General features: G+C 42.5%; 1 protein-coding gene across 1 annotated transcript in view; it reads left to right on the top strand.

The window, feature by feature from the left end:
• LOC135698192 (M-phase inducer phosphatase) overlaps positions 1-25,322 on the top strand; it is a 431,658-nt gene that overhangs the window by 236,408 nt on the left and 169,928 nt on the right. Inside the window, exon 2 of the mRNA XM_065218089.1 lies at positions 24,420-24,536. Within this exon, the coding sequence (XP_065074161.1) occupies positions 24,420-24,536 (117 nt within the window). The remainder of the gene's footprint in view (positions 1-24,419; positions 24,537-25,322) is intronic.

The raw sequence follows: 25,322 nt of genomic DNA, 5'->3' as shown, positions 1-25,322 counted from the left end.
ACAGAATGGAAGAATGACACGATAGACTTTTTTCGTCAATAACCATGTCGACAGTTTCCGTCATCTTGTCGTCCGACGTACGTGAAACAACTAAGTCGTTCTGGAAAAAGTCACGCAACAGATGTTTCGTGACCAAATGAGAGAAAGACAAGAATAGAAAATGTTTCGTCGAGAGACCGCCCACTAGATCAGTTTTTCAAGCAGAAGTATGTTGCATCGTGCATGTCAGATGAGTGCTGACTTTTTGTTGTCGTCGTTGTTACATATAGCGAATTCGTTTATTATTCAGTTCCAACCTGGATCGGGTATCAAGATTGGGTCTGCTTGTTTTCTGACAAACGTCAGTTTGATCGTTTGTTTTTAAAACCCAGCTCAGGTTGAGGTTCGCACTGACAAAAAGTTCGGTTTCGCACTGGGTTGGAACTGGTTCCAACCCCGATAATAAACGAATTCGCTAATAGTTTATCGTCATGAGGTTGACAATTCCCAAGCCTGAACACAACACACTTAGAAAAATTCATGTAAATTTAGGTTCTCTGAGATTGACTTTTGACATAACTTCGAGTCATACTTAACATACGCGAAATTCAGCTCAATCAATCGTACTTTTTGTCGAATAACGAATTTTTCACTCTCGGAGCACAAAATATTACATGACATGTTTGTTCACGTCTTATCCTTTTTGTCAAAGATGGATTCCGCCGCATGTAAAATTAGTGGCCATCGTACTCCATCGTCCCTACTAAAATGCTATTTTCAATCAGTACGAGAAAATTCATCATCTTCATTTTTCAGTTTTCCTGCTGATCTGATGAACGTTTTATCTCCAATCCTTGTTGTCATCAGCATGGATACTCTCCTGGGCTATTTTGGAATTGGCAGTAGATCACCAAAAATTTACCTAGCTGTGCAGCAAAGCAGCTCTACAGAGGTGCCTCTTATTATGTGTTTAGATTGATTGCATAGTTCTTCGAAACCTAAATCGAGCATCCCCATTCGCATTGCATGGCTGCCCCTAGGCATGAAGAATCGAAAAAAAAAAAATTACTATGCATTCCGTTGAAAGAGAGCCATTTATCATGGTATGCAGAATGATTTGTATGTAGGTACCTTCCTGTGAGCAGACCAACCATGGCATCGAGCGTTTGATGAACGATAAAATGCCTCGTCAACTCGCTCCCACAATGTCCGTAGGCTCGGTCGTTTCTGAATTTCTAACTGAGAGCCATAAGCGGTTCCATTCTGGCATCTTTTTCCGGATCATTAGTCCCCGTCGTCGCCGCAGTCAGGGCGAAGGAAAAGGAAATGGCAATGTCTAGCCGAGCTGTATAATCATCATATTGGGATGTGTCAGGCAGAACGAATGAAAAATTTATGGTGTCAGTCCTTTTACGGTTGCTCGGGTGCGTTTGAGTTGAAATGGTGTGAACTGATGAATATTTATGGGTTAATCAACCAACAATCCTTAGCACAACTCGAATCTATTCAGCAGCAATTGAAAAGTCCTTATCAGAATGGGACTAGTCATTGATGCATTGGAACGAAAGTGCAATGGATATGAAAATAGAAAATCATTGATGGTTTGTTAACGCAATAGCTGCAGTTCGAACATCCTTTCACAATTAGCATGAGAATGTCATGATTTGATTTACTTTGTTTTTGAGCAATTTAATATTAGATTTAGCAGTGGAAATCTTTCAGGTTGGAAATTTTATCGATTTCCCTGGGTGCAGAGCAACGTTTTTCAGCCACGAGCCAAATGGTAGAATACTACACAGATAAAAATTCTGGATTTTAATAGTGATGTAAACATTCATTCACGTAAACTTGTATTTCTTTTCACGCAACCGAGCAACTTGTAAGCAATGTTGTTTACAAATATTGGTTTTTGTATACAATATTTGCTACATTGCATGAAATGTCTCAGAACTTTACATAACATATAATGTAAACTTTTATGATATATGACGCTCCATTTATGTGCATCATATCGAATAGAAATTTAAACTACTTTTTCGAACTGTGTATTAACTGGCGGGCAAGACATTTTCTTTTTACACTAAAGTGGGTCTTAACGCGGTTTTTTTTTTTCAAGCGGTAGGTTTTTATCGTTTTTACAATCCCATTATCTGATTTTAGCGGTTGTTTACGTGGCTTAGACATTTTTCAAAATCAGAATCTTTATCTCATTTAACATGCATTCAAAATTGCTAAACTAAATAAAGCTAACAAAAGAAAGATCTTCAGCAATGTTTCAAGATTTCAGGGCTGGTAGCGATCAATGCTGTCAAAAATATTGATTTTAGTGACTATTTTGAAGAAATAAGTGACTTATAGTTGTAAAAAAGTGACTAAAAAGTTACCTAAGGGAAGAAAATTAGTCGTCCTGATTAGATTTAATGAATTAGATTCTCATAAACACTTAAATATGTACAATAGGGACCTCAAAAGCCAAAGATTCAATAGAAAGTTTATGACTTAACCTCCAAACTTCTACTACCTGGAAAACCTGAATAACCGAAATTTGACGGGGATTTTTTTTCTGAAAATACCTGGAAGTAACCGGGAATCTTATCGTTACTCGAAAAATTTACTTATTTTCTACCTAAGATAAAAAAAGCATTTTATATTTCTAGTTAATTTCATTCACACATTGAACTTTATAGATCCAGAATGGATTAATCTTCATTAACAAATACATTTTTAAAATTCAGAGGCTACAAATGATGAAATTTTTAGTTTCAGAATATGCATATTTCTCACAAATTTTATAAATTCTGAATTTCTGTTATAATACTCAAAAAAATTTCAAGAATCTGGAGTCAAATTCCTTGCACAGTTTTAAGGCTCATGGAATTTTATTATAATTTCTAAGGGAGTTTTTTGAAAAAATCCATGAGAAAATCATCAACTGCAATCTGCTTTCATGGTACTTCTAAGCCTAGGATACTAAACTCCAAGCGAATTTTTATGAGAAATCTCCATTGAATATGGAATGGACTATTCTTCATAACTACTTAAAAGTTCCCAAAATATTCTTAAAGTTTTTTGCCTTGAAGTTTTTTTTTGCAGTTTGAGAATCCAACCTGATGATCGCAATACTTCCCATCATTTTTTTAAACTTCTCTTAACTTTTTCGGACTTCCTAAAGTTTCCACAATTTTCCTAACGATCAAGAATCTTCTATGAAATGTTAGTAATTCACTGAACTTCTCAAAACTTTTCAAAATTTATGTAATTTCCCTGCTCTGGAGTATCTCTGCTCTTAAGATATCTGTTCTTTCTTGAAGTTTTGTTTAGAGCTTTCTCAGCGAGATCAATATCTTTCTCCAAGTTCTCGAAACATCTCTAAAGTGTTTGTAATTCTTATGAAGCTTGTTGTACTACCATGAATTTAATTGAACTGTTCCAACTGTTCTAAGTAACTTCTGGACTTATGTGAAAACCTCAATAATTTTCTTAACATCTCTAAAGTTCTTTGAAAATCTGGGAACTTCTTGAAATTTCCCGGTAATTTAATAACACTTTTGGAGCTTTACTAAACTTATTTGAGATGCTCCCGATGTGTCCATAAAAGTTCCTGAAATTCTCGGATCTTTCCTTAAGTTCCATAGACTTTATGAAGCTCTTGAAATGTTTCTGAAGATCTCTGTACTTCTGCTAAGTTTTAGAAGTAATTCTGAAGTTACAGGAACTACTTTAAGCTTTCGCAGCGAAATAACTAATATAGTTCTATGATTTTCACTGAAGTTATCAAGATTTGTCTGAAGTACAAATTATCGAAACTAATCAATAACTTCTGCAATAGTCTACAGTTTCCTGATGTTTTTAAAACTGCCCAAAATATTTCTCAATTTCCTTAAAATTCTCTTGACTGCCCTGCCTTAGTATTTTTTTAAAAGAATCCACCATTTTACTGGAATTGATTTAATTTCCTCTAAGTTCTACAATTTTCTTTAAGTTTTATAAAGTTTATTAACGCTCACGGAACTTTGCCGTAAATCACTAATTTTCCCTGGAAGAAGTATTCTATGCTCACCTTAATTTCTCTAAATTGATCAAATTTTCCGGTAAATTTTCTGATTTATATTTATAATTCCCTGAAGCTTCTAAAGTTTTCGGATCAATCATAGAATTCTCAGAATATCCCATAATTCTATGGAACTCCTTGTAATTCGCTGTAAATTTCCTTAGGTTAATGTAATTTTTCTGATGTTATCTGATCGTCCTTGAAGTACTCGGAACTTCACAGAATATAATGAAACAATCTAAAAGTATCTTAATTTCTTAGAAGTTCTCTGAAATTTCTTGGTGGATGTTTTGTGCTTAAAAATTCCCTTCTTTTGATGTTTGAAAATGTCAGGGGGGTCCTCAAATTAGAGGATTTTTAAAAACTAACTTTTTTGTTTTACAAAATAAAGCCATGTATTGTTTAAAAAAGTTGCATCTGAGTTAATTTCAAACAAATTTGTTGAAGATAATTTTTTCCATCTCTCAAAGCTCTCGTTTTAGAGTAATTTTTCGGAGTTGACATACCCAAGTAACAATTTTGGATTTATAAGGGTTCTGAAGACCGTGATTTAGACTTGTAGCATGCTTTAAATGCTCGATAAAACTTGCAATGTTACTTGGGTAGGGTGTTCCTGGAGAAATAGTTTTTAGCACTTACTTTTTTATTTCAAATTTCTCTAAAAAGTCATCTTGTAGAGACTTTTAAAGCTCTTTAAGACAAATGTTTTATAGAAAAAGTTGTTGTATGTATCTCTTCTAATTAAAACGATATACCCAATTATAGTAAAATATATGAATAAATTCAAATTGATTCTATACGAGCTTAAAAAATAATTTACCTCTAATATTAAAAGTTATTTCAAGACACCTTTGCTGAGAAATAAGAAAACTAGAGCAAAACAAATGTTTTTTCAGAGACACCCTAACTCAATTCAAGAAAATAGCTCTAAATCGGTCAATTTAAGAGATACAAAAAAGTTTTCTATCACAATGTTGCTTGAAATTAGCTCAGCTATAACTTTTCCAAAAAATGTGTCCCTTAATTTCTTCAAACAAAAAAGCTAGATTTTTAATTTCAATGATCATAAGAACCACCCTAGAATTCATTGCCATAAAAATGAGGGCCTAACTATAAGGATCGACTTTGTAGGAAAGACTTTTAGTCTAAGTTTCAATTTCAGGCTCAAAACATATCCTTCCACCTAAATCTGCATTCTGGACCACTTTGCAGTTGTGTAGATCCATTGTTTGCACTTAGGTAGAGATCGCCAGGTTTTCTCACGGTACCCAAACCGCATGAACAAATTCTGCAATGTAATCGCCTGAAGTTTTTTTTTTTATTATTTATTAATTTGTGTGTTCGTTAAATTTTCGAATTTAATTTGTTTTTCCAAAAGCACAGCGGCTAGAAAATTATCAAGTGAAGATTTTCAGTAAACAAATTATTTTGAAAAACTTGCATGCATGATTTAATGTAAGAATAAGTTCAGAGGATGTATGAAATCCACCCTCACATTTGATGTTAATGCCATTTATTTTGCGTGTGGACTGACAAAGGCCATGCACACCTTTTTGGCACAGCTTTTAATGTGCACTGTCCAGGAAAGTTTACAAAGATGTAACATAAACTTACACTTATTAGAATGTGTAATCCCTTTAACAATTTGAATGCCCCTTAATAAAAAATCATAGGTATCTGTAATTATATCTCGGTGGAGATACTTAAACAGATATGGTATACATCCACATGTTAAAAATAAATCATGCGAAATGCCATTATGCCAAACGACCATCATGCGAATCGTCCTTATGTGAAACGTCATGATGCGAAATAACCCACTCCCATAGCATATTGTCTAGGGTATTTAAGTGTGGTTAGGACAACAAATGTCTCTTACCATTGTATACATGGGATTGTGCCATAACTGGAACGCTTACCCTTGCTAGAGCATAACAATTCATTCGCGTTTCTTTTAAATAATTCAAGCATGATGATGAATTTAATTTCTTGTTGCAGAGTGAAATGTCAATTCTGCCTTGAATAGCTCTCGTCAAGTCCATCCACTGTAGTGCTTTCCTGCCTCAAGAACCTTTATTGTTAGTATTCCATCTTGGACGGCAAGACAAGAAGCCGCTATGAAAGCATAAAAAAAGAATGATTAAAGCAAATAAAGTTGCCTATTCATTGCCGCACTGAACCGCCTTTTCATTGTTCCAAACCCTGGTCGTCCTCGGGTACAATGAAGAAAAGCACGAGGAAAAAGTTCCTCCATTGCTGGTAAATTTTCAATTCCATCACCACACCGACGACGATGCGATGGTATGTGGTAAGGACACTCAATTTCCTTATTTTCCGGTTATTTTTTTTAAGAGATCCCCATTATGAAGTTGATCGCACTCCCCACGTCTGCTACTGCGTGTCGTGAATGATGCCGCTAGGCGTGAAGCTTCCCAAAAAACACACGGCGATGACCTGGTTTGTCGAGGAGCAAGTCCTAGGTGCCTACAGGTAAAACCGTTGCATTAAGAAGGATTTATTGCTTTTATTGCCTGGCTGCGTGGTCTGGCGATTCGAGTGGGATGGAAAAATAAGACCCGCTTCGAGCTTCCTTTTTACGGGTTCTAAGTGGTAGATACCTATTTGTACACATTTCGTCCTCTCCATCTGGGAGAGATGTGTTCGTGCTTTGGTTTTGTGTGGCATGTTTACCTTTTACCGGACGCCCAGCGACACGCAGAGAGTTGACTTTTTATAACTTTATTAATTTTTCTTCTGCTTGCGTGCGCGCGAGAGGGTCTTACAAAATTTATTAGATTTTCGGCTCGGTCGTGGTGATGAAGTCGGTAAGATTTGTTCAAACTCTCACACTCCGCAGAGGCACAGCAAACTTTGCTTCTAAGCTGCCGCTGCAAGACGAGATTGCTCCGAGGTTTTTTTTACGTTGGCAACGTCTCAGAAGTTATAATATTATGAAAATTGAATGAATGTTGGCGTTGTGAATGGAATAACAGAGAAATGAGATAACGATAATCTAAGGCCACAAATGATGTAGCGTTCCACAGCATTAGCTGTTTTCCAATATACTATACTTAAGTTGTAAATATAAATACTGTAAAAATCACAACTCACCTTAAAGGTACAAATGGAAAATATAACATTAGAAGTGAGTTAAGGAACTTATTATCCCGTTGTTTTTTCAACACTCTCTTCATCCATCAGGCAAACATTATATACCGCAGTACTGCAGTTCCGCAGGCATTGGTTTATGAAGACCTACAGCATTTGAGTGCTCTTGGCTGGTGTTTTTATCATCACAGATTTAAAAGTAAAAAAAAAGATTGGAAAGGAAGCTACAGCGTTCTTTATTTGTGCATTTGAATTGCTCTTAGTTCCGCCGTTTGATATCATCTGCTAAGAAATCGGATATTATCGACTTTCTCCATAACTTATTAAAGCTAGAAGCTGAAGGAGTTGTCAATGTTTTTGACATTGATGAAGAGACCTGTCACAGGGAAGCGTTTGGCTACATTAGCATTAGCATCGAACAAGTTGCACAATATCGTAGGTGGTACGAATTCAAAACTATTGAGAGCAAGACGAATATCTATTACTGGACAGATAGTAAGTAGGAAATAATTACTCCATCCCAGATAAAAAAAAAAAAAACATATCCCGTTCAACAGTTAAGGATTGTCCTGGCCACGTCCTTACAACTGGTAGGGATAGGAAAGGTATGTTAGTCCAACATTTACTTAAGAGAGGTGCAGAGAACTCTACGACCCCTCATAAATGTCTCGAGAATTTAGGAATTATGTTAGTAGGGAAGGTAAGCCATAGGATACACCCAGTCAGTGTTGCTGGCAAATGTAGATTATTTTTTTATAAATGTTGAAATTGCTGTAGATAAGGTTGTTGAAATAAAATGAAGATATAACATGGTGAACTCAACATCGTTGTCAAACCCTGTTGCAGTTCGATGTTTTCTGTTCTATAGAATAGGTGACCGATACCGATAACGTGTGGAGATTATTCTCATTCTCTCGCGCTCTCGGTAGATCGGTTGATCGGATGCTGGGCATCGCCCGATATAGTTTGGATTCACTCGTTAGTTGTATCGTCAGCCACCGACGAGGATAGACTTACATGGAAATAAATAAGATTGCATGTAGCCAGTGTGCAACAGTTCATTTAAATAAAGTGAATTTTTAGTGGAAGGTGAATTGCATGCATTGAATACGTGCCAGTAGTGTGACATATCACCCGTGCCTCGAAGATTCCTGGATCACGTTCTTCCCTTGGAACAAGCCTGTTTTTTGGTGTTCGCAACACAGTTTCCGCTACGCACGGAAGGTACAGATTCAGGTGAGCCCAGGCCTGCCCGAACATATTTCTGGTGCCGTGACCAGGATCGTGGGCTTCGCCGCTTTCGCCATCTTCCAAGCGTACCCACCGGATCAAATCCCTATTGTTCGACGCCATCCCAGTTGGACGCTGACGCCATTGATCCATCTATTGAGCGACGGCCAAAGAAAGGATCCCATTGTGCTATTGCATGCATACGACGCCATCCCACAACTTTGGAGAACGGAGCTGATTTCTTGATTGATTCAAGGAAATTTGAATCAACTATCAGGTAAAGTACCTGTCCAAATCGTGCACATTTGTCCACGGGTGCCTTTAGATCGTTTTTCTCCGTTTTTGCATGCTACTCGTATCGATCATCGGTGATCTTTTGCTCATACCTGTCGAGCTGCGATTTGGCAAAACGTTGCCAGCAAGTGACCACCATCAAGCCACCAATCGGAAATCATCTTGAGTGATTCCCATCGACGGTCGTGTATCGCCCACGTTGACGGCCGTGTTCCTGTCCATCGAGTGAAGCGCAGATTTACTGCTACCCAAGCTGTCGAAGGCAGCCTACGTCAATCGATCGTGCGTCAAAAACGACACCATCTCATTTGTCGATTCAGTTCGTGGACCAATCACACGATCTCCTGTTCCCCAACCGAGCGAATTCCTGTGAGTCAACGAGACGGCTATCCCGTGTGCCGTGCAAGACAGCCATTGTTCCTGCGTTCCAGATTTAATTAATATACAAGGCCTTTAAAAGCCTTGGACAAGGTTAGTAGCCTTCCAAGCATTTTATTTTCTTTCGTCCGGGGCTACCTGGTCTTTATATTGATAGGCACTCTCGAATCTCGCCGGCCGTATTCCATCGAGCCACGATGGGTGATGCTCGTACCCAAGAGCAGCTAGTGACGCGAAGGACCACACTGATTGCGTCGTTAGGCCGTGCTGAGCTATTTGTCGAGAACTTCAACGCCGAACGGGATGGGCTCGAGGTACCGCTTCGACTGGATAACCTCGACTACCTGTGGAATGCTCTTGATGACGTGCAGACAGCTTTGGAGGATCTGGAGAAAACTAATGAAGGTAAAGCTTTAAATCTCCAATACCGTGCATCCTTTGAGCCAAGGCTGTTTAAAATAAAAGCCAACCTTCAATCTAAGTTACCGCCCCCACTCATTTCGCAAGCCAATATCCCTGTAGAACCCCCTTCTCACAATGTGTCCACCTTGGCTGGTTTGAAGTTGCCGACTATCTCTATCCCAGAATTCAACGGTGATTATAAGCAGTGGCTGACATTCCACGACACATTCCTGGCTTTGATTCATGACAACCAGGACCTACCGGCGATCCAAAAGTTCCATTACCTCCGTGCAGCAGTCAAGGGAGAGGCTGCTCAGATCATCGAGACGATCGCCATCAGTGCTGCCAATTATCAGTTGGCGTGGCAGACGCTGATCAACCGCTATTCGAATGAGTACTTGCTCAAAAAGCGACACCTGCAGGACCTGTTGGACATTCCACGAATTAAGAAGGAAACTGCCGCAACACTTCACTCGACGGTGGACGAATTCCAAAGGCACATCAAGATCTTGCAGCAAATAGGTGAACCAATCCAAACCTGGAGCACTCTACTGGAGCATCTACTGTGCATGCGGCTTCACGACGATAAGATTCGGGCGTGGGAGGACCATGCAGAAACGGTGAAGAATCAGTCCTATTCGTGCCTAGTGGAATTTTTGGAGAAACGCATTCGGGTACTGGAGTCCGTTTCCGTCAACCACTCTGGTCACCCGACTCCTCCAACTTGTTTCAACGGGAACTACCAACGGAAGCCCATGCCCATAAAGATGTCTTCGTATTCTACCACAGAAAGTTCCGCTCCTAAATGCCATGCTTGCGATCAGCATCATCCATTGGTGAAGTGCCAGAAATTTGAAAAAATGTCTCTTGCTGAACGCAAGAAATTTGAAAAAATGTCTCGACTGAACTCCAAGCGATTATGCCTGAATTGCTTCCGCCAGGATCACTTTGCGCGTGATTGCCCCTCCAATTTTACGTGTCGAGTGTGTAACAAAAGGCACCATACACTTCTTCATCCGGGTCAACTTCCAAGCTACAGCAAAGGCTTCGGTGAGGGGTCCCAAGCGGCCTCTCGTTCCAGTTCGAGGTCACCCCAACAGCCAGAAGCCTCAACATCCCATGCTCAATCCAAAATTTCGATGCAGATGGTGTCAGTTCCGGTTGAGCCTACTGTTATGCAGTGCAGCAGCATTCTCTGGAATCCTCAGCCAACCATTTTCATGCTGACAGTTGTGCTGCGTATCATCGATGTTTACGGAAAAGAACATTTCGCCAGGGCACTGCTTGATAGTGCATCTCAGCCCAACCTGATGTCGGACCGGCTTGCCCAGCTGTTGCGATTAAAGCGTGAAAAGGTGAACGTGCTCGTCCATGGAATCGGCGAGAAACCAGATCACGCAACTGAGTCAGTTACTACCAAAATCTTCTCCCGCAAGGAAAATTATTCTGAGGATGTGACTTTCCTAGTCCTCAAGCGAATGATATCGAACCTTCCTGCCGAAGACACTCCAGTAGACGACTGGAAAATACCTAATGACATATTTCTTGCAGATCCTAGCTTCAACAAACCCAGCAAGATTGATCTAGTGATCGGAACCCAGCATTTCTTCGGCTGTTTCCCAACAGCAGCTCGAATTAAGCTTGCTGAAGGCCTCTTAGAACTAATTGACAGCGTGTTTGGATGGATCGTTGCCGGTGGTACGCATCTTATCCCATCTACCCAGAACTCCGTGTGTTGCCAAACCGTTTACTTCTTCCCTATCCTCGCTAGAGCAATGCATGGAGCGATTTTGGAAAATAGAAGAACTTGGAACTCGATCTGCCCTGTCTGTAGAAGAGAAGGCGTGCGAAGAGCTCTACAGATCAACCGTTTGCCGAAACGACGATGGGAGATATGTTGTTCAGTTACCCAAGCAGCCAAATTTCGACGAGATGATTGGTGAATCCGAGTTAACAGCAGTTCGTCGATTTGAGATACTGGAGCGGAGATTTGCTAAGGACCCCAAGTTGAAGGACGACTACGACAAATTCATGGCGGAGTACTTATCATTAGGCCCCATAAGACCGGTTTCTGATGATGCTGGTGCTGGTACGACGGAATGCTACCTACCTCACCATCCGGTTATAAAGGAGTCCAGCACTACCACCAAAACCAGAGTAGTCTTTGACGGCTCCAACAAAACATCATCTGGTTTTTCTCTCAACGAGGCACTCTGCGTTGGACCAACGGTACAGGACGAGCTACTGGACTTAGTAGTACGGAATCGCAAGTTTGAAGTCGCCATGTCAGCAGACGTGGAAAAGATGTTTCGACAGGTACTGTTACACTCGAAGGATACTCCACTGCAGAAAATTAAGTACCGTTTCAGTCCCACTGACCCTCTGCAATCCTATGAACTGCTCACCGTCACATATGGGTTAGGTCCATCGTCATTCCTGGCCACCCGAACCCTGCAGCAGATCGCCGATGACGAAGGGCACTCGTACCCATTAGCCGCCCCAGTAGTAAAAAAATCCTTTTACGTGGATGACTTCATAGGTGGTGCTAATTCCGTTGCTGAAGCAATACAATTGCGCGAAGAGCTCACAGAGATGCTAGGCAAAGGAGGATTTCCATTACGGAAATGGACATCGAACAAACTCGAGGTTCTCCAAGGACTACCAGCCGACCAGATAGGGACTCAGTCAACCCTCAGGTTTGACCCAGGTGAAACAGTGAAGACACTCGGAATCATGTGGGAGCCTGAATCAGACCAGTTTCGGTTTGATTTCCGAGTTCATCAAGACATCCAGGTGGCAACAAAACGTTCGATTCTGTCCGGAATTTCCCAGCTTTTCGATCCACTAGGATTGATTGCACCTATTGTCGTCAAGGGAAAAATGTTAATTCAAGAGCTATGGTTGGCATCGTGTTCCTGGGATGAAGAGGTTCCTGATTCAATCAAGCAAAAATGGCAAGATTTGTACCAGCAGCTGCCCAACTTGTCCAATTTCCGTGTCGACAGATACGCATTTCTACCAAACTCCACCGTCCAGCTACATTCGTTTGCAGACGCTTCCGAAGCTGCTTATGGAGCATGCATCTATGCCCGCAGTATGGATACCGAAGGCAACGTACGAATCCAGCTTCTGGCCGCAAAATCTCGTGTTGCTCCCTTGAAGAGGCTATCTATTCCCAGGCTCGAGTTATGTGCTGCAGTCATCGCATCGCAACTCCATACCCGAATCGTAGAAGCCCTGCAGATGGACATCGATGCATCCTTCTTTTGGTCCGATTCTACGGTGACACTTCAGTGGCTGAACTCCCCTCCAAGTTCGTGGAAAACATTTGTCGCTAATCGGGTGTCAGAAGTGCAAACCCTAACGCATGGATCCAGCTGGAATCACGTATCAGGATACGAGAATCCAGCCGACCTCGTATCCAGAGGAATGGATGTAGGCGAATTCGTGAAGAACAAATTATGGAAGCACGGTCCGGACTGGTTGCAACGTCCGAAACTAGAATGGCCGATTCCGAGTCACGTCGAAGTTTCCGAAGCAGAAGATGAGCGCAAGGGTGTAGTGGTCGCCATTACAAGAGCTACGCCGAGGTACAATCCACTTTTCTTACGGTACTCCTCTTTTTCTCGACTAACTCGGATCGTTGCTCACTGCCAAAATTTCGTCCACAATCTACGCACCAACGCTAGAACTCAACCGGTCTCCACAGATCCTGTTAAACTCCAGTCGCTATCAGTCAAGCAGCTATCCCAATCTAGAACTTTGCTAGTTCAGTTGGCCCAAGCCGATTGTTTCCAAAACGAGCTGCGAGACCTCAAGCAAGGACGACATTTGGACAAACACTCCTCCATTAGGCTTTTGAGTCCATTCATTGACACATTGGGGGTTCTCAGAGTGGGGGGGCGGTTAAAACTATCAGAACAGCCATACCTATTCAAGCACCCAGCCCTGCTTCCCAGTTTCCATCCTCTTGCTAAGCTAATAGCCAAATCCATCCACTACAAACTCATTCACGGTGGCGGCCACTTGACGCTGTCGGTCATGCGTGAGGAATTTTTAGTTTAAGTGTCCTGAGCGCCATCCCTGGCGCAAAGGGCCAACGTGAAAGATCTCCATCCTGGGCGATTGTTTGCTTTCGCCTTGACCTGGGCCCAGGTCAAATTCCGGTCGACTTGCTTAATCTCCTTGTTTAGGCTTCGCCGCCATGAGCCCCTGGGTCTGCCTCTGCTGCGATGTCCGGCTGGATTCCAATCCAGCGCTTGTTTGCAGATTTCATTTCCGCTCTTCCGTAGAGTGTGGCCAACCCACCTCCACTTACGTTCCCGAATTTCTGTCGATATCGGCTTCTGGTGACACCGTCGATGGAGCTCGGCATTCGAAATCCAGTTGTGAGGCCACCAAGCACGAATTATATACCGCAGGCATCGGTTGATGAACACCTGCAGCTTCTGTGTGATCTCCGCTGATACGCACCATGTTTCGCTAGCGTACAGCAGTACAGATTTCACGTTAGAGTTGAAAATTCGGATCTTCGTGCGGAGACTAATCTGATTTGACTTCCAGATGTTTCGTAAACTCGCAAAAGCAGCCCTTGCCTTCTTGATCCGTGCACCTATGTCACTCTTGGTTCCGCCGTCCGACGCTATCTGGCTGCCAAGATATTGGAAACTTTCAACCTTCTCCACTTCCTGACCAGCTACCGTAAAATTGGATGGATTTCCCGTGTTGATATCCAACGATTTAGTCTTGCTGACGTTGATGTTGAGACCTGCCGCTGAGGAGCGTTCGGCGAGATCGTCGAGCTTACTCTGCATGTCAGAACGCCGTTGTGATACTAAAGCAACGTCATCCGCCAAATCTAGGTCGTTTAGATGCTCCATTGTAATAGGCTGCCAGAGCAACCCACGGTTCGGCACACGGTCGATCGCACCAACCATTATCTCGTCGATTACGATGAGGAACAGTAGCGGTGATAGAATACATCCTTGCCTCACTCCAGCGACTACCCGAATAGGGTCAGATAGGGCTCCGTTGTGCAGCACCCTGCACGTGAAAGCCTCATACTGAGCTTCGATGAGGTTGACGATTTTATCCGGAACTCCCTTGCGCCTTAGGGCGCCCCACAGGTTTTCGTGGTTGAGTCGGTCGAAAGCTTTTTCGTAGTCAATGAAAACCAAGTAAAGGGACTCTTGGAATTCGTTGACCTGCTCCAAGATTATGCGGAGCGAGACAATATGGTCCACACAGGATCTTCCAGCACGGAATCCCGCCTGCTGCCGTCGGAGAGTCGCGTCGATCTTCTCCTGTATCCGGTTGAGGATAACTTTGCATAGAACTTTGAGAACACAACACAGTAACATAATGCCACGCCAGTTATCGCATACAGTTGGGTCCCCCTTCTTTGGGACCTTCACTAAGACGCCCTGCATCCAGTCAGCCGGAAAAGTCGCGGTGTCCCAGATATTGCAGAATAGTTGATGCAACATTTGTGCAGATAGCATGGGGTCAGCTTTGAGCATCTCTGCTGATATGCGATCGACCCCGGGAGCCTTGTTGGATTTCATGGTTCGGATAGCAGCTTCGATCTCCGGTAGGGATGGCGCCTCAGAATTGACGCGAGTGATGCGTCGCACTCTTGGCGGTTCATGCCGAGATGTTGATGGCTGGTTGACCGACGAAACTTGTAGAAGCTGTTCGAAGTGTTCAAACCAGCGTTTCAGCTGATCAGTGGGGTCGGTGAGCAACTGACCAGTCGCGTCCTTCACTGGCATCCTAGGATTCATCCTTGCTCCACTCAGGCGTCGTGAGATATCGTAGAGGAGACGGATATCGCCTGTTGCTGCGGCTTTCTCACCTTCATCGGCTAGGGAGTCCACCCACGCTCGCTTATCCCGCCTACACGAGCGCTTCACTTCCTTCTCGAGAGCCGAATACAGTTGGCGGGCCTGGTTCTTCGCTCCTCTGGTTCTCGCCCGCTCTATCGCGGCTTTTGCATTTCTCCGCTCCTCTATCTTCCTCCAGGTGTCATCCGTGATCCACTCCTTTCTCTGAGCGCGCAGCTCGCCCAGGTTGTTTTCACTCGTTTCAGTAAAGGCATCCTTGATCGCCGTCCATTGCTCTTCTACGCTGCCACCATCAGGAATATCCGCAGCTCTGGTCTCCAGTTCCTCGACGAATGACCTTTTTACTGCTGGATCTTCCAATCGGCGTGTGTTGAATCGCCGTCCGAGCCGCTCCTCCCGCCGCTGGACCCGCGCGATACGAAGGCGGATCTCTCCAACGAGGAGATGGTGGTCAGACGCGATGTCGGCACTGCGTTTGTTCCGAACGTCAAGAAGGCTCCTTCTCCATTTTCGGCTGATGCAGATGTGGTCGATTTGATTTTCGGTATGTCCATCACGGGAAACCCACGTGACTTTGTGCACTGGTCGATGGGGGAAGAGCGAACCCCCGATCACCATGTCGTTATTGCCACAAAACTCTGCCAACAGCTCACCGTTTTCGCTCATTTCGCCAAGACCATGGCGCCCCATGACACGCTCATAATCCGTGTTGTCGGAGCCGATCTTCGCATTGAAGTCGCCGATGTAGATCTTGATGTCACCTCTCGGAATTTTATCCACGACTGCATTCAGTTGACTGTAAAAGTTCTCTTTGTCCTGTAACTCGGCAGCATCGGTTGGCGCATAACATTGGATTATGGTTAGGTTACGAACCCGCGTTCTGAATCTGGCAACGATTATCCTCTCATTGATAGGTTCCCACTTGATGAGCGCCGCATTTGCTTGGGCGCTAAGCAGGAAACCAACTCCACGGTGGCGGGGAGCGTTTTCACCTCGAATACCAGAATAGAGTAGTACCTGTCCCGACGGCAGCTTGTGTTCTCCAAAGTTTGGCCAACGGACTTCGCTTAGTCCCAGGATTTCGAGCTTCATGCGTCGAGCCTCGCTGGCGAGTTGTGCCAGCTTCCCCTGTTGGGCTAGCGTTAGTACATTCCATGTTCCAATTCTTGTCCGTTGTTTTGCGCTAAAAGTCGTTGCCGTAATATCAGTCCGTGATCTTTCTCTATTGGTTTCTGTAACAGTTGTAAAGTTTCGGGGACAGTAGGTAGTTAGCCTAAGGTCTCCTATCCGCCGTGATGGGGCTGCCATCTTGGGTATAGCTTTCGGGGATAAGCATTTCTTGTTTCAGCCGCTGGATGCCAGGCAGACGCTGTTTGAGCCGCACCTCCATGGTGGACAGACGCTCAGTTATTGTGTAGATGGGGCTGCCATCTTAGATTTAGCTGACACAATACAGCATTTCTTATTCAGCCGCTGGATGCCAGTCAGACGCTGTTTGAGCCGCACCTCCATGGTGAACAGACGCTCAGGCCGTGTAGGCCGAACCCGCTAGGGGCCCCCTTCCCTGTCAGCATATGACCAAAGCTCCCACCGGGGTTGGTTACCCGATCTTCGCTAAGGTTGCTCATATCCCAGGAGACACCACGAGGAGGTAGGGATAGGAGTTACTGGGTAAGAGGCTAATGGACCACTAATGGGGTCTATTTTATCCTTCAAGTACTCGCGGTACTGGTGGTACGCATTACCCAGTCGTTTGCCCCGCTGGCCAATGGCCAGCGGTGATGAAAAGAATATGATACTTTTTCATCATGCGTGAGGAATACTGGCCAATTAATGGACGACGACTGGTGCGAAACATCATCCGAAACTGTTTCCAATGCGCCCGAGCCAATCCCGTTCCGACATGCCAGCAAATAGGGCAGCTGCCAGCCCAGCGAATCACTGTCAGCAGACCATTTGACATCACAGGAGTTGACTATGCTGGACCAGTCTACCTGAAGGCAATCCACAAACGTGCAACACCTACGAAGGCCTACATCTGTCTGTTCGTGTGCTTCGTGACCAAAGCGGTCCACCTGGAGCTGGTGAGCAACCTCTCTACGCCGGCTTTCATCACTGCGCTTAGACGCTTCGTCGCTCGTCGGGGACGTCCCAGTCATCTGCATTCCGATAACGGGAAGAATTTCATCGGAGCCAAGAACGAGCTGCATCAATTGTTCAAGATGGTGTCCAACGAAACCGAGACCGAGAAAATCGCTACATTCTGCGCCGAAGAAACGGTTGTCTGGCACTTGACACCACCGAAAGCGCCTCATTTTGGTGGGCTCTGGGAGGCCGCCGTCAAGGTAGCAAAGAAGCACCTTCATCGACAACTGGGCTGCTCCAGACTTTCCTACGAAGACCTGTCAACCATCCTTGCTGAAATAGAAGCCGCAATGAACTCCCGGCCGCTCGTCCCGATGACTGAGGACCCAGATGATTTTGCTGTGCTCACTCCAGCACACTTCATGATCGGTTCGACGATGCATGCAGTGCCAAGTCCCAACGTTGCTAACGTTCATCTCTCTCGTCTCAACCACTACCAGAAACTGCAACAACTTTCTCAGCGGTTCTGGCATTACTGGAGAACTGAGTACCTGCAAGAGCTCCAGAAGGACACGCGGATATGCCACCCCAACACCGAAATCCAGCCAGGTAGGCTAGTGGTGCTTGTCGATGAGTTTCAGTATCCTGTTCGCTGGCCTCTCGCCCGCATTGAAGCTGTGCATCCTGGGAAGGACAATCTCGTGCGTGTGGTCACTTTGCGGACGTCCAAGGGCATCTTCAAACGGCCAATAACGAAGATCTGCCTTTTGCAAACGGACTCAGCGGAAACAACAAACACAACGAACTCATTGGAGCCAACAATATCAACAAACACAACAGACCTACAACACCAACCAACAGACGATCATGAACTACATAACGAAGACGATCACGAGCAGCCAAACAGTAGCCAAGTAAACAGCTAGAAGTGGATCAACAACAGCTTTGCTGCCGAATCTAGAAATAAGTGAAATTGATTGAATTGTTTTCTATTGTTAAGTTGAACTTTGTATTGATTTTGAAATTCATAGATTTCAAAGGTGGCGGCGATGTTGCAGTTCGATGTTTTCTGTTCTATAGAATAGGTGACCGATACCGATAACGTGTGGAGATTATTCTCATTCTCTCGCGCTCTCGGTAGATCGGTTGATCGGATGCTGGGCATCGCCCGATATAGTTTGGATTCACTCGTTAGTTGTATCGTCAGCCACCGACGAGGATAGACTTACATGGAAATAAATAAGATTGCATGTAGCCAGTGTGCAACAGTTCATTTAAATAAAGTGAATTTTTAGTGGAAGGTGAATTGCATGCATTGAATACGTGCCAGTAGTGTGACATATCACCCGTGCCTCGAAGATTCCTGGATCACGTTCTTCCCTTGGAACAAGCCTGTTTTTTGGTGTTCGCAACACAGTTTCCGCTACGCACGGAAGGTACAGATTCAGGTGAGCCCAGGCCTGCCCGAACACACCCTTAGCTAATTAAAATGAAGGAATTATGTTTTGTTTTATATTTTTTTATTTATTGGGGGAAAAACCCGCGGGAGTGAAAATAATTTTACTACCTCTTCTCCCGTAGGCACAAAACCTCTATGTCTTTTCATCTTGAATTCAACAATAAATCATTATTCAAATGGCAGCAATAAAGTCAACCGATTATAATATGTCATCTATTAAATGGTACATAAAATGTTAATAATGGAAAGGTCTCACCATATAAATCCAATGTTTTCAGTAGTCCCGTCCAGTGACACTTGCCTTTGATAAAAAAAAAGCACGTCTAATGAGGATTCATATAAATTTGAAAAATCATCTATCAATGAAACAGTCATCGGTCGTCATTGAAAAGCAATGCAACTATGTTCTGTCAATATAATTGAAACTTTTATTGGCTCTGTTGTCTTGTGAATTTTTCGTTATAACGGCCTCTTTTCTGATTTTTATCTCTCAATGTATGGAATCTACATGAAAACTATGTTACAACGAAATTTTTAGAACAGTATGTGGAACATTATGCCGTAGACTACACATTTTTTATACCATATGGGTGGAAAGTTCGTAGAACAAATACTTTAAAAATTTTAATTTTTTAAGATATCTTAGCATAAAACTAAGTCAAACTTCAATAAAATCACTTTTAATAGTCAACCTTTAGTCACAAAGTTGGTAGATATAATGTGTTAACTTTGCTATGAAAGTTGTTAGAGCAGTTTTTGTTGTTTCAGTATCGAGTTACAAATATTATAAGCCGTAAATTAGCTAAAAACATAATATTAACTTGAAGCACCTCTAAATCATCAATGATTTTGCTGAAAATTTGCACAGAAGTTCAAATTAACATGAAAAACAGTAATCATGGTTGATCCGGTGCACTCCGAACATTTCTGTTAAAATGAACAGGTCTAGTATACATGGAGGATTGAGTTCTGGAATCAATTTTGGATAGGTTGTTTGTAACCAAAATGTACAAAGTGTGTGAAGGATGTGTTTGTTTGAATCAATCAATTACTATGATTACTTGACTTGGATGGACTTGTTGGCTATGAAGGGGTGTCCTGGGGAAGTGATAGATCGTTAATCTTTCAAATTGAATAGAAATGTACTGATGGTTTCAATATTGGATGGTAAATAGATAATCTTTAAAAAATGACGAAGTTTGAAATTTACAGTAAGATAGATATGTTTAAGGTAGTTGCGGTAGTGCATGATGTACACTCACACCCACTACAGCATCAATGATAATCAATTCACTGACACATACAAAGGAGAGAAAAAAAAGCATTGACAGCTTTCACACCTGCGTAGGATATCGCACCGATTCATCAACACACATGGGCCGGGACCAACGGCTTTACCAACCGGTGAGCACTCGTGTTTATTTCAGTTACCGTGGGGACGTAATTTGTGATTAGTCCCGCTCCCTTTCAAATTGTATCATTATTAATGTATGGACCTTATATTTGAAATGACGTTTCACATTCATCTAGTGATGGCCGATTTCCATTCGATTAATCGAATAATCGATTAACGAACCGTTATAACTGATAACGCCGACATGCCGATATAAGCATTAACTTCTCCGGAGGTTAATCACCCATCGTTTCAAACATTTGCGGCACTCTCATTGGTGGAAAAATGACAGCACAGCAAACAAAAAATAATCGATTAGTTGTTAATCGAGTAGTTAAAAAGTGGGACATATAGTATTCTTCTTTGGCTTTAGTTCCCTTTCGAAGGAAGACATGACCAGAGATTTTTATGCCTTAGAAAAATCCCACCGACCTCGGCTGGGATTGAACCCAGACCCATTGGGATGAGAAAGCAGTCACGCTTACCACTACACCACCGGCTATGTACAATTTTGTTGCCAGAAATGATTTGGCAGCGTAAGGATGAATATTTTGAAAAGTTCTTCCAAATTGACTATTTGAATAACGCATTTAATAAATTACTCCGAAATAGTTATTTTTATTATTTTTGGCGTTGATGTTTTACCTGATCTTTTTTTTCGATTTTCTCTTTATAATGTACTTTGGCAGCCTTTCAGAAGCGATCAAAGTCATTGTTTACGTTTCGAGTTATACCCTTCAGACATGTTTCCTCTGATTTGGTTGTGGTTGTTTACATCTGTTTGGTGCTCCGAAGAAATTTGCAAATCGAGATCGAATTGTCGTATTTATTCAACTACGATTACAAGGTGAATTGCATTTTTTTACTTTCCTTTCGATAACATTAGCTACTGATGTAATATTTTCGTGTTTTTTGTAGTCAAGATTGAAGATGATTTTGACCCTCTGATTCTTCCTTTGGATTGTGATGACAGAGTAGGAAGCCCGAATGAACACAAAAATGAGCCTGTGAGGCTTGTCGGAAGACCAATTATATCGCTGTGCGGTTCATTATTCAAGCATAGGTTTGTTTGTGAAACATCCAGAAGCTTGATTGCATCACAAATCGTAAAGCCCATCATTTTCCATGAAGTTATTTTCATTGACGAATGTGGAAGTCGACATTTGAGGATTTGCAGAAATTTGTATTCGTGCAGAGCAGCAACCGAAGACGTATAAGCATCGATCAAATCGTTGGCAAACTTTTGATAAACTGATGAGCGAAAGATATACGAGTGCACGTTCACATTTAGTCCAAGGCGGTTTCGTGCAAGCAACTATGGGATTTGGTGGACAAACAATTGGTGAGATTCCAGGATACCGATCGAGCGGGTGCTCCCGATAATTGCATGGAAAACAATAATTTACCGGTCACGCTAGCTCGTGGAAGCTGTGGGCAAATTACATCCACATGGCTGCATCACACGAACGGGAACGAAGAATGTCGGAGCTACCTCACCTTTCCATTATTAAGTTCTTCAGAACTGTTCCTATTTCGGAAGCTGTGAAGCTGGAGAGTACCCGCAATGTACTATCTGTTGTCAACACCATCAATGACGGATTTTTCTTCAGAGCTCTCAGTGTTGGAAGAAGAAATCGACCAATTGATTGCACTGGGACAAACGATAAAACATCGCTTTAGAGCACTACGTTCTCGATCGTCAATCAATTGAAGTTTAGGTCTATCAGACCAGAGGAGAATGAAATTAGCCATTCACTTGCGGACAACGTTTCGGATATGAATGATATTGATCATTTGTGAATCATTAACTCGTGATGTTTGTGCCTGAACTGTTTTATTAAAAAAGAAACAAAGCCTTTTACTCTCATTTTGTTAAAATTACTCTTCTTCGTTATAAGTCAGCTGTTCATTAGTTTGCGGAAATCCTACTGACGGATCGAAGACTCCACACGGTGAATATCCACAGTGTTGATAGATTTTGCTGCACTCACAATTCTCCAGCGCTATAAAAGTTTCCAGCGCCAAATGGGTTAGGTTCTTGTTCCGATTCTCTACATATACCTTTCTGATTCGTGATTTCATCATGCCGAACATCAATTCTACGGGGTTGAAAAATGGACAATAGGCGTACTGGGATGATACCTATGGAACGGAGATACAAAATGATGTTGGCATTATAATGGATGCGACCCTATCCATTATCCAAACAGAGTTTTTCCCCGGATATTGAAATTCTTTTTCGTTTTTCAGAGCAAATTAACGGCAAAAATCAAAACCTTCTGTTTCAAAACAATCCAATACGCCATGCAAACCCAGAAAGCATAAAAATGGAGCCCTTTTTTTTTCCTTGATTTGTTTTCCGTGCTGAGAACCAATGCTACCGACGCCAGGGAGGCAACTTCCACACCTGAACCCTATCGACCTATGAACTCATGAACCGGGAACCACTTCCGTTCCGAAGGAAGGCGTGATCTGAGATTTTAGCCTAAGAAAATCCTGGCAGACCCAACTGGGATGGAACCCAGGCCTGCTGGGTTGAGAGGTAATCACGCTTACCACTACACCACCGGCGCCGCTAAATGAAGCCCTTGGACGACGCACAAATTCACCATTAAATACTAATCGTTTCCCTTTGATCCCATAGCCACGATTCCTCAAGATGCTTCTGTTGTCTGCTGAATGATACTCATTTCCGGAAAGAAACAAAGAATTTCAATCTATTTGATTTGGATGGCTCTGCGTTCTAATGTCTTTCTCGTCAATCCTTTTTTTTTTTTTTTTTTTCCTTTGGTTTGTTTTTTCCGTCGATCTTGTTTTCCGTGCTGAGCACCAATGCTACCGACGTGCCAGGAAGACAGCTCCCACACCTGGACCCTACCTATCGACCCATCAACTCATGAACCGGGGACCAACGGCTTTACTTCCCATCCGAAGGAAGGCGTGATCAGAGATGTTATGCCTCAGAACATCCCGGCGGCGCCGACTGGGATTGAACCCAGACCTGCTGGGGTGAGAGGTAATCACGCTTACCACTACACCACCGACGCCGCTGCTCGTCAATCCTTTGGCATGCAAAATTCTGCAAACAGACGATCCACTTACTTTGATCTGGAATCGTCGGTAGAAAAGATCATTGCATTCCTCAAGGTAGAGAATCGGGTTCTGGATAATAGAGCTGCAAAATCCATTGTCGATGACGTGCTCTGAATTGCCTGAATACTTGCTCCCATTGCTTAGAAGAAAGAAATCTGTTTTCTCCGTATGAAGTTATCCAGCCACTGATCGTTGTTTTAGAGTTGGTTGGAAATGCTAACATGAGGCTTTAGTGTGATAATTTATTAGCTAGAGAATCCCGAGGAAATAGTAGCAATGAAGACAATGGTACTTAGTATTCATAATGGCTCTGTTTTCCCAACATTTTGAAGAATTACGTTGGCCATGTTCCACAAAACCGATGAAAGACGAAAAGATAATGAAAAGCAAAACAGATGACATACGTCGTGATGAAAGGAACGCGTGCCAAAATTGACAGATTGCATAGTTGCACATTTAAATTGTGCAGTCCATTTAAGGGAAAAGTGCGCAATACCTTAATGACCGAAATCATTAAGAACAAAGGAGGAGCTATCAAGTAAATACTAAAGACTCAACAGTTCATAAAATTGAATTTCTTTTACTTTTCTAACAGTGCGGCTAAACACTTGTTTTAGCTTGAAAAGAGAAATAAAATAACGAAAAGCCGAAGCGGTATGAATTTAATTTTAAAGAGAAATATAGCAATATGTCGGTGCGGCTAAACGAATATATTGCACCGTGTATGTTTTGGCGTTGTTCATTATTATTACAGTTGTTTTTGCATCAGGGGATGAAATACCAACATAACATGCATAAGCATGCTATAAATTGATGTTTTGAGAGGTTTTTTGAGTTTTAAGCTGGAATGAATTTTTGGCGTTCTGAATATTAAAAATTATTAATAATTATTATTCCTTTTGCTGGTCAGTTCGCTTTCTCGCCTACACTCTGCCAGAGGCCTCAGAAGGGTGCAATGAATGCGATTTGAGAATGATTTCCGACCACTGCAGATTTTTTCAATACATCAGTTCTACAAACCCCTCCCCCAGACCGAAATCCTGGCTTGGTCCCTGTTCCCGATTGGTAGTTTTTAATTCTAACATTTTTTACATTTAATTTCAGGTCTCCAATCGCTGTGGATGACTAGGCTCTGCAGTCCTTGGGATTACAGTCAGCACGACGAGTATCCAGCGGACGGATTTGCTGAATTTCTGCATCCGTCACCCCTCGACAGCAAAGGTAATTTGTTCCTCCATCAACCTATTTAAATATCATGATTATGTCAGAGAAACTGTGTTTCCTCCCGACAAAGATGCATAAAAACAATCAAAACTAATCACTTATTCACTTTGCGTCTTTCCCAAAAACTCATGATGGAAATGCTTCTTCCTTCAGGCATCAAAAGCCTTCCGCATATCAATTGTTTCACGTAGTTGGATATTTGTATTGTTGAATGTTGGAACTGAATACAACTAAATAACAGTGTGTGCGAACAACTACCTTTTCCATCCTATAGCCAGTTGATAGGAAGCCATCGTGAATAGCTCATTCAATGTGGTTTACTTCATTTCACTCTCAATCGTACGTGGTTTATATTCTTATTCATCTTGTATATTACGTCAAAACTGAAACATAACGCCATCCCTCACCAACATATAATGTTATCACAGTTGTTAATTGAGGGGTTTCTATGCCTACACCATTTTCACATCTGAAAATTATGTTGGTGTAAAGGATAATTTATGCCCGGAATATCGAAAAACAAGATTCCTCGACCGGCTCGAGAATTTAACCTTCCTCCTCCGGCATGATATGCAACGCCTTTACTCACTAGGCTGTCGAGAGGTCCAAAATTGGCGCCCGGTGTACCTATGACAGGAAAAACTTGGTCCGGGAAATAAGTAATAATTTATTCTGTGTCGAACGCAGTTAGAATATCAAACAAGTTTCATTGTTTGAAATGAGTAAGGCTTATTGATAGAATACGAAACGTTCCATCCATCTACTTTCTCTTTAAAAATAGGA

Source organism: Ochlerotatus camptorhynchus, unplaced genomic scaffold (genome assembly GCF_037179485.1).
Source record: "Ochlerotatus camptorhynchus isolate MF236.1 unplaced genomic scaffold, CSIRO-AGI_Acam_v1.1 ptg000083l, whole genome shotgun sequence".
NCBI classification, from domain to species: Eukaryota; Metazoa; Arthropoda; class Insecta; order Diptera; family Culicidae; genus Ochlerotatus; species Ochlerotatus camptorhynchus.
This window is presented reverse-complemented; position numbering and strand designations above follow the sequence as displayed.